At 51.4% G+C, this 10680-nt stretch overlaps 1 protein-coding gene across 5 annotated transcripts in view; it reads right to left on the minus strand.

The window, feature by feature from the left end:
• The window catches only part of ABCC8 (ATP binding cassette subfamily C member 8), a 77465-nt gene extending 68105 nt beyond the window's left edge, over window positions 1–9360 (minus strand). For all 5 annotated transcript variants that reach the window (XM_047878372.1, XM_047878370.1, XM_047878373.1 and 2 more), the window contains exons 1-3: window positions 9213–9360; window positions 7866–8007; window positions 2894–3015 (exon numbers count right to left, since the gene is read on the minus strand). In XM_047878372.1, coding sequence (XP_047734328.1) covers window positions 2894–3015; window positions 7866–8007; window positions 9213–9360 — 412 coding nt within the window. The remainder of the gene's footprint in view (window positions 1–2893; window positions 3016–7865; window positions 8008–9212) is intronic.
• Between the last annotated feature and the right edge of the window lie 1320 nt (window positions 9361–10680).

The raw sequence follows: 10680 nt of genomic DNA on the forward strand, positions 1-10680 counted from the left end.
ATAAGCGAAATGCATTATATCCATACAATGGAATGTTATTCAGTTTTAAAAAGAAAGAACATTCGTCAGAATGCTACCTGCTACATGCTACAACATGGGTGAACCTTGAGGATATTATGCTAAGTTAAGCGAGCCAGTCACAAAAGGACAAAACAGTGTATGCTTCCACTTATACAAGGTACCTAGAGTAGTCATGTTTGTAAAGATAGAAAGTAGAATGGTGGTTTTGAGAGGATGAGGGGACAGGGGAGAGAGGAGAATATGGAGTTACTGTTTCATGGATACAGAGTTTCAGTCTGGGAAGATGAAAAGTTTTGGAGATGGATGGTTCGATGGATGGATGATGATGGCTGCACAAATGTCAATGTACTTAATGTCACAAACTGTGCATTTAAAAGTGGTTAAAGTAATAAATTTCATGTATAAGTTACACACACACACACACACACACACACACACACACACACACACACCCCTCACACACCCTAATCCTCAATGCCATGGGATAAAGGCTAATGCCTGGGGTCTGCCCCAGCCTGAGTCTGGGCTGGGAACTAGGCCAAGATGGTGAACCTTCCCAGAGAGGGACAAATGCCATCTATCCTTGGGTGAGGGCATTAGGATAGGCATACCTGCCTGGTATGGTTCCCACCTGCCACTCCAGCCTTCAAAGTTCAGCTCTCTTTGCTTTCTGCATTCCAGTCACTGGTTTTCTTCCAGATTTCCTAACGTGCTTCTCCTGTCTCAAGACATGCTGTTCTCTCTGCCTGCAATGGTCTCCTCTCCCTTCTCCCAGGTAGTTCCTACCTATCCTTCAGTTCTCAGCTCAAATGTGACTTTTTCATAGAACATTTCCTTGATCTCATCTGGTGCCTCAGGACCAAGGTCATTTTGTGGGTTCATCTTTCTGCAGGATTCCAGACCTGTGACCAGACAGGAGTCTTCTCAGAGGGCCAGCTGCTCCCCAATACCCACTGTCCTCAATGCCTGCAGCTCAGGCATTGGGTACTCCTCTCTTCTTTTCCCTGTTCTAGAATTTCTGGCTCCGCAGAGCAAAGCTCTACCAAAAGGGAGTGGAGGGAGTTAGTCCTTGTTCTTTGGAGAAAGAATGGTCCATCGATAGGTGGTAATTTGTGCTTTAAGGAAAGAACATTACATGTTTTCCGGAGAGTGAGAAAATAAACTCAGCAAATGACCAGACAGGATGTTTCTGGGGGCAACGGTCCATCAGGCACTGGGGTTAATGAGGGGTTCTCTGCATGAGGAGATGCTTCTGAATCTTCAGAAGAGGGAGGATCTCTGAAGTCTGTACTTAACATCTCTCTCTCTCAACTTGTGCCCCCTAGTCTCCCGACCACACTCTTATGGGGTCACCTGGGTAGGGGGTTAACCTGGATGATCCTGACAGAGTCCAGCTCCCACCCTACATGGGAAAATACCCTCTGCCCCCTCATGACACTGTGCTGTCTCTGGCTTGGCACAGAGTGTTCCAGACTCCAGATGCCAATTAGATGTTGTGACTCCTAAAAATCATAGCCTGACTTAATGACACACAGTCTGACCACAGCCTAACAGTCAGAGGTACAGCCCTGACCTTCGACATGCAGACTGAGCCAAACACAGAGGTAGACCTCCAGATTTATACCTTTGGCCCAAGTGGTTTGATTAGCCTTAGACACACAGTCTCAGAAGCAGTTAAGAGCCTCCTTGGGTGCCAGACTCCTGGGATCTAGACCTGGTTCTGCCCCTTGACTGGTAGGGCAGACTAGTAAAATCACTTAAGCTCTGAGTCTCAATTTCCTGTTGTGTAAAGGGGAGATAATAATAGTACCTACCTCTTAGTGTTGTTATAAGGATCAAATGAGTTAATATATGTAAAATGTTTAGGACATATCTGACACATAGCAAGTGTTAAATGAATGTTCGCTGTCATTGTTTGTAACCTCTCTGAGTTCAGTGTCCACATCTGTAGAATAGATAGCAATGATACCCATATGGAGATTGTGGAAATCAAGTGAAATAATGCATGTAAGCCTGGCACGCAGTACATGCTCAACAAACATCAATAGTTATTCCCCGGGACCCCAGCCACATAGTGTCAGAAGGTCTAAGTAAGCACTCCTTCTTGGATCTTTCTAAATGTTCACAAACTGCAGGCTCTAACTCTGGGGTCCTGGGCTCTGTGTCTTCTCTCTCCAGGTAACCTCATCCACACTCAAGCTTTAGATGCCACCTGTAAGCCTGTGACCTCTGAACGTATACATCTCCAGTCCTGACCTCCCTCAAGTGCCCGGCTCATTTATGCAACTGCTCATTTGACACATGGGTTGGCTGCTTCAAACTCAACATGTCCCAACCCCGCCCCAGCTCCCCAAACCCCAGCCCCTGCTCCTTTGCCATGTCAGTTATTAACACCATCACTTGCCCAGGTGCTCAGACCCAAAGCCTAGGTGTCTTCTCTGTTCCTCTCTTGCCATTCTTTCTCTTCCTCTTTTGGCTTCGCCTACACTGGACTATTTGCCAGTTTGTTCCTACCAGAAGGCCTTTGCACTTGCTATTCCAAACCACGGAAAATTTCTTCCCCTAAATACCCGCACGCTTACTCTCATCAGAGATCTTTCCTGACCACCCTATATAGACAGCAATACAGCCATCACACTCAAAGACTTGCTCAGCTTTCTTTTCTTCACAGCATCATTCCTCCCTATTTGCTTATTCACTCTCTTTGCCTGTCTGTCTTTACCCACACCAGAAGGCAGGGATTGTTTCAGCTCCACTTCTGAACCTCTAGCACCTAGAACAATGCCTGGCACATAGTCAGTGTTCAGAAAACGTTATCTGAAGGAATGAATGGAGGTAACCATCCCTCTCCCCTCCCCTCCCTCTCCCCTACCTATCAGCAGCTTGGGGAAGTTGGAGGTCTCGATGTTGTGATAGTAGACCACGGAGGTGACAGCAGCCATGAATGCCATCCCGGCTGGCATGTACAGGTGGAGATGGCGGGATTCAGTCACCCTGGGATGGGGGAGAGGGAGAAAGAGAGAGAGATTGGAGGTAGATGGGCCAATAGAGCAGCCCAGGCTTTACGCTTCGGATTCAGCACACAGTAGGGCCTCTGGATCATACACACAGCTCCACCTCTTATACTGACAGCTCTGCCCAGCCTACACAGATCCCAAACATGCTCTTTAGTTAGGGGCCCCCGAGTCCACACAATGAGACTATGAGGGCTCAGTATCCAGGCTTTGGAACTCATGACCTTCTCTCCCTGGGTTCGTGCTTATAGAACCTGCCATGGGGAAGCCAGCTTTGGCAGTCACAGCTGGAGAGTCTTCAGCCTGGAACCACTTCTCTGGGAGTGAACACAGCTGGCTTCCTGTCCCTGGGGTCCCTTGGGCAGTACAGGGACCCGTACACCTGTTAGTGACAGCCCCACTTAGCATGAACAGCATAAATCAGCATTGGACCCAGCCCCAGGTGGTGCAATGACAACACTGATAGTCAACATTTATTGAGCATTTACCCTGTGCCAGGCACTGTTCTAAGCACGTGATGTATATGAACTCATTTAATCTTCGGGAAATCCCACGAAGTCTGTACCCTTAGTCTCATTTTACAGTTGAGGCATAGAGAGGCTAAGAGGTCACAGTTTTGGTTTCTTCCCTTGGGATGGTGATGGAGGCCAATACCAGCTCATCCCCTCCCCACTGTAACTCACGGAGGTCTCTGTGGTGGGTGGACTCTGGTCTGGTGACAAGACCTGTAGGGAGCCAGAGCTCTCTCAGATTTCAGGCTTCCCCATGACTGGTGAGGAAGCTCATTACTTAATTGGCCTAACTGTGCCCTTCCACAGCTCCGTCCTACAGAAAGCAAAACCCACACTGCTCAGCCTGGCACCAAAGGTCCAGGTGACATGGCCTCAAGCCACTTTTTCAGCACTCCTCAGCCCGTTATTTCTGCTGAGGCCATTTTGAGACCCCCCCCCCCTCCATTCCCAGAAGGCCCCCTCCAACTTCCCGCCTCGGTGCTGCTCTTGCTTGCTTTGCTCCTTCTGCCCAGCATGCCAAGCATCCCTGCCCTCAAGAAGCTGACCGTGGGGAGAGGGCAACCATGCTTGGAGCTAACCTCCTGACTAGGCAGTCTAGGGAAGTGATATTGCAGATGGACTGAAGGTTGAGAGCGCAAGAGTAGGTGGACAACCAAGGAGAACTTCACAGAGGAGGTGGCACCAGGCTGGACTTTGAAGGGGGAACTAGAGTTCAACAGAGAAGGAGGGAGGACATGAGGAGAGCCATGAGGGGGCCCTAAGTAGTCTGGTAAGACTAGTGTATAGGGTGTAGAGGCACTATGGGCTGTTTATCAAATAACATGTTCTCCTCCTGCTTTGCTAAAAGAACCACAAGTTTGTTCTAGCAGCCGTGGGCCCAGCCCTAGGGAATGGATGGTGATTGGTTCAAGCAGCCATGCAATTCCACACCCCTTTGCCAGTGATTGGTCTAAGGGTGGCCATATAACCCAATGCTGGCCAATGAGATGCAAAGGAAAGTCTGCAGAGGAAGATATCATGCATAAGGAAGAGACATATGAGAGCATGTCCCCTTTGCCTTTGCCTTCCTTTTTTTTTTTCTTAATTTTTTAAAATGTTTTATTTATTTTTGAGACAGAGAGAGACAGAGCACGTGCAGGGGAGGGGCAGAGAGAGAGCGAGACACAGAATCTGAAGCAGGCTCCAGGCTCTGAGCTGTCAGCACAGAGCCTGTCGCTGGGCTCAAACTCAGATTGCAAGATCATGACCTGAGCTGAAGTCAGCCGCTCAACCGACTGAGCCACCCAGGCACCCGTGCCCTTGCCTTCCTAAGTGATATCCGGAGCTTGGCAGCCATCTTGTGACCATGGGGAAAGATTCAGTAGACACACAGAGGATAAAGTAGAAAGATGGGAAAAGGCTGGGTCTCTGATGACATCACTAAGTCACCAAACCAACTAGAGAGGTGGCCTCCAGATTTCTTAATAAATTTGACCATAAATGTTGATACTTTTTAAACCTTAGTTAGTGGATATTCTCAGCAAAAGACTTATACAGGAGGCACAGGGCAGTCACTAATGGGGTCACTGGGAGCAGCCAACACCCTGTTCAGGGGTCTTCAAAACTCCTGCCTTTGTACTCCTTGAAATAAGTTTTTGAAAAAACTTATACTCCACACATTTTTAAGTTAAATGTTATATCATAAGTTTAAATAAATTCATTTTTGCAATAGGAGGTAGAAATGATAAACATTTGATATAAGTAAATAAGATGAAGATTAACCATAACTGAAATAAATATTTCATGACATAACTGAACAAAACAGACTTTGGCTGCTTTCCTGAATAATATACACTGAATTAGGTTAGAAATTAGGTAAAAGTTTTTTATATATGGGTTTTTTCCAGTGTATCGTGATCTAGGAAAACATTCTAGTTATATTGCTAAAAAAAGTATTTCCTCCCTGACTTGTACTGCTTTTGGTGTTCTAAATTCAGAGCTCCACACAAAAACAAAACCCAAAGGAAGAGAGGAAGCCCTATAGGTTTAAGATGCCTTAATTAATCACTAAATGTGCTTACCCTAAACTAAGCCAGGGTTTGAAGACTACTGCTTTAACTAGCCTCCACTGCCCCCTGCCCCTAGACTCCCAGGTAGGTCTGCAAACCCAGGCCAGGGTGGACTGGGGGTCCCACAGGGCAGGATCTGTGGCCTCTCCTCTTGTCTGCTCCCTTTCTATGTCCTTTCTTCATGCTTGCCTGCCCAGGGGTATGGGCCCACAGATGGAGGCCAGCAAAGACCAGGTGGCAAGTGTCCAGTTCAGGAGCCAGCCTGCCTCCTGGGGAGGAAATGGAAGTTTGCACTGAGCTGGGGAGATAGGGGATACAGATGCAGCCCCACACAGGAGGGGCTGCTGGCAGCCGGCAGGAGGGAGTCCCTGACCTGGTTCATTCTGGTCTCCCTCATTCTGGGAGATGTACTATCTGCCCAGTGCTCTGCTACTCCATTTCTGCACCCTGTCTGTACTCTAATTTCATCCTCCATGGCCCTGTGAAGCAGGCAAGGCAGGGATTATTATGATCATTTCACAGGTAGAGAAAGTGAGGCCCAGAAAGGCTGAGTGACTGCTCTGAAGTCCTGTAGCTGATATGCAGCAGAAGCACCAGCCAATGACCCAGGTCTACCTCCTCCACAGGCAGGGTGTTTTCCTCTCTGCCACTACACTGATTATAACCTAGTGAGAATTTCTGGCCGGGGGCTCACAAAGCATCCTTCCCCTTTTGAACATTTGTGCTGCTTTGGAAGGGGTACCTGGATGGGGGATGGGAGGTGGACTTGTCACCTGCTAGTTATGTGGCAGCAAGCATTCCAGTCTTCTTGCTCATCTGGGGGACTCTGACAACCGGGAGGAGCCCCAAGGCAAGCAGTTGTCCCAGAGACTTCTGCTGGAGCCAGCATGCAGGGACACTGGGGGTGGGACAGTGAGGTAGTGTGTATGGGCTGGGGGATCCCATCCCCCTGCTGCTGGCTGGCAGGAGTGGAATCTGGGCATGGTCTGATTCCAGCTCAGAGTGGTTGGACTTCTGATATTTTAGCCACATGCCCTCCACCCTCCACCACCCCCTCACCCAGGCAGTCGCTCAGCCTTCCTCCATGAGATGGCTGCTTCATCTCCTCCTTCTGCACCCCCGCTGCTGACACACCATTTCTGGCACTGTCATCTCTCACCTAGACTACTGTAATCACCTCCTAGGTGCTGTTTCTACCTCCAGCCTCTCCCTGCCTCCAGGCTGCCCTGGACACCTCCCAGGGTCCTCACCCCGAAATGCTGTGCCGACCATGTGTCTCTTCTGTTCCAAACTGCTGACAAAACCCAACCCAGACACAGCCTAGCATTCCAAGCCCTCCTGGAGAGGCCCCCACCCTGATTTCCAAGCCCCAGCATCCATCACTCCCCTGCTTGTGTTTCATGCTCCAGCCCCCAAGCACTACTCTCACCCCAACCTGCTTCCCTTTCAGTGCCTTTATTCCCCCTCCCTCCTGACTCACCGGCCCTCCCTCTCCGGAACTCCTCTGCTGTCAGACCTTGTCATACCTCCAGACTCAGCTCAGGAGCCCCTCAGTCACGAAGCTTGCCCAGTCCTGCCTTCCTCTCTCCTCCCAGAGTTCTTACTTGTACCATTATTTCATTTCTTCTCTTAAGGAGTCAATAAATATCTATGCGGCTTTGTCACATGCCTTGTGCTGTGACTATAAAGATGGATAAAACCCAACTCTGAAGACTTTCTCACTCAGGAGGAGACAGTTTTGCAAATAGACAGAAACTTAAAATATGGTATGATCTGTGCTGTGACAGGGGTAAGTAGTGTTCTGTGAGGCCCAGAGGAAAGGTGGGTGAGGGGAGGCCTTGGGAATGAAGTTAGAGACGGTGGGGGGTGCTGACTGCAAGAACCCCAGATACTAGGCTGAGCACCTGGAAACAACTGGGAACCAAGGGAAAGTCTTAAGCAAGAGTGATTTTTATTCTTCCCAAGAAGGGAATTCTAGCAGCTTGAAGAAGAGGCAGGGCATCTTCCACAGGCGTTGGGGCATTCTAATAGGCTCTAGGATTATTTCTCCAGGTCTTGGCATGCAGATCCATGTTCCCTCTACCCTGCGGCCAGGGCCTGGGTCTCACTTGTGTCCAGCATCTGGCACAGAGAGCCAACAGGACATGTTGGATAAATGGTTGCTGGATTTATTAGCAAATGCTACTGTCTCATGGAATACAGGTGAGCTGGGGTCTCCTCGGGCCTTCTGGGAAGCACCTCAGGACAGATCCACTCTCCTGAGTACTCACCCATCAGACAGGATGCCCTCTGCGATTTCACACACCAGGACGAAGAGCAGCATGAAGGTCAGGATCCAGCGCAGATTGTGCCCAGGGAAGTGGAGCCATGTGCTGTGGTGGATATGTACCTTGGAGCTTTGACTGCCCCATCCTGCAAGGAGAGCCATGGAGAGGTGGGAAGCCTGGCTCACCAGGAAGAGGGTGCATGAACCCCCGGTGAGTGCTTGGGTATTGAGCCCACAGTGGGGAGTGTAACCATCTGTACACCTGTGCATGAGAATGCCCAAGTCTGGTACCTGTGACCTAAGTGTCCAAGCGTGAAGCCTGGACCCATGCAGGCCCTCCTATGCAGGTACTCATTTTATATACTAACCTCTTGTATGACAAATTATCATGTAAATAAGCCATTTGTTTGAGAACATATGCTTCTTCCTTATTTCTAGTTGTCAATAACTAGCAACTCTGCCTCTGCCACATCCTTCCTTTCTTAATTTTGTGACAATCTTTCCTTTCTTCCCAAAAGCTGTATATGAATTTTAAAATTTGCCCTTTAAAAACATTAGAGTGAATTAACAAGTTTTGCAGATGCAGGGGGTGGGGGGGTGGGGGGATGGGGAACACCCTGTAAGTTGACAAAGCTCTAGCCAGCTTGGAAAATTCAAGGTTCTGAAGAGAGACAAAGAGGACCACAGTGAAAAGGCACGCAGGATGGTCCTAACGGTGGTGCTCAACTTTGCAGAGGGCTTTCAAGCGGTGACGCTGGTCCAGATGGAGTAGCAGACGAGAGGACCCAAGTCCCTAGCTCCTGCCTCTTCTCCCCCAAGGAGCGTGGGACCCCCAGGGACCTGCAGAGGCTATTGATCACTGTCTGGCGCAGCCCCAAAACACACAGGGGCTCACAGGGCCTCCATTCCGGCTCCCGAGGCCAGGCTGCCTTTCTCCCTGGGCCCAGCCTCGGCTGACCGAGAGAGTACCTCGGGGGAGGGGTGCCCTGTCTCCCTACACTGTACTACTGGGGGTACAGCCCGAACCCCTCCCAAACATTCCAGCGCCCACACTGCTTTTCCTGTTCTCCATTTCAGCTTCGGCTCTGCGGTGGAAAACTTGGGGGTCCCCTGAGTCACGAGCGTCCTGTGTTTGGTGCACCTCAGGGAGGGAGGGGATGGCAGGGCCGGCGAGTGCGGGGACCGCGGGATACAACACAGAGCAGGGGACCCCGGGAGGGAGGCGACTGCCGGTCGGGCGCGGGGCCCGAGGGGGGAAAGGGAGCGGTGTGGTGCGCGGCGGCGCCTCCTCCTCCTCCTCCTCCCTCCCCGCCTATACCCTCCCCTCCTCCGCCGCTCCCCGCGCGCTCACCGATGAAGAGGATGGGGAAAGTGATGAAGAGCAGGAAGACGTGAGGCACCACGTTGAGCGCGTCCACGAAGCAACCGTTGTTGAGGACGCCCTGGTCCACCCGGTAGGCGGCCGAGTGGTTCTCGCTGCCGCAGAAGGCCAAGGGCATGGCGGCGCGGGCGCGGGCGCGGTCTGGGTCTCCGGCTCCGGCTCCGGCTCCGGCACCGGCTCCGGCTGTGGCTGGCTCCACGCGCCTCCCGCGCCTCTGTCCCTCGCGGCTCGGCGGTCCGACCCGGCAGTCAGGCCCCCGCCCCACCCCCGCGGGCCCCGCCCCGCCGGCGCTCCCGCTCCCCCCCCACCCCGCCTCGCGGCACTACCTGCGGGGCCGGGGGGCGGCCAGGCGCCTGAGCGGCCGGGCGTTCCAGCTGTGGTGGCCTGCGCGCCCAGATGTACCGGGGACGCTTTGAGTGCCCCGCTCCACGCGTGCGCTGCAGGAGAGGGGGGAAGCAGGCTGGGTGGGTGGGCACGCTCGAATCTAGGTGGGAGGGATGCGGGGTGCACAAAGGAGGAAGATCCGAGTGGGTGCTGAGTGCGTGCTTTCGGGCCTGAAGGGCGAGCTCACTGCCCCTGGGCTGAGATGTGGGTTCACCTGGGCTTGGCGAGGGTGGGTGTCGTTAGATCAGAGGGTCCTGGTGGGGGCAGAGTGGAGCAAGCCCTCACCCCACAAAGATAAGAAAAGCAGGGAAGATTTGGGGAACACTTCAAATATTTTTCAAAAGTGGTTCCAGGTGCCGTGCGCTCCTAGGTGCTTCACAGTGTATCCAGCGCTTTCGCAAACGAGATCTCTCAACACTCTGGCTAAGTACAGGTTATAATTTTTCCTATTTTCCTGATGAGGCAGTAGAGGCTCAGGGAGGTTACATGATTGAGCTAAGGTCTCACTGCCAAAAAGTTAAGGAACCATAACTTGAGCGCAGCTCCTCAGATCCCTTCTTTCGCCCCCCACCCATCTCTGTCAGGCATGCCTCTAATACATTAGAACATTCCAGTGACTGTCAGGTGAATGGGTACCTGCTCAAGACTGAAAAAGGGGCACTTATGAAATTAAGCCCAGTGAAAACAGTGGGAGGCAGCCAGGACGGGTGGAAAGAGAGAATGCCTCCCCCAGCCCCCTCCAACTGGGATGTATTCTTAACCTGGTACCAACAGGCTTGATGAGTTAAAGGACCTGGGGGAATTGAAAAGACAATGCAATGCATTCCCACACTTCTGGAGAAATTCCCACAGGTCCCTGACCAAAAAAAAAGTTTATGTCGTAAGAAGAAAGAAGGGAAAATGGGGTTTTAGGTTGAATTTTAAAAGAATTCTCTGAGTTAGAGGTATGGAGCATAAATACACAGTTCTCAGGAGGGGGTGGGGGACACCAAGGGAAGCTCTTTCCAGGCCTTTTCCCTAGAAGCTTCTCTGCGCCTGCTCTGAGGCTGCTGCT

The sequence above is a fragment of the Prionailurus viverrinus genome, chromosome D1, assembly GCF_022837055.1.
Source record: "Prionailurus viverrinus isolate Anna chromosome D1, UM_Priviv_1.0, whole genome shotgun sequence".
NCBI classification, from domain to species: Eukaryota; Metazoa; Chordata; class Mammalia; order Carnivora; family Felidae; genus Prionailurus; species Prionailurus viverrinus.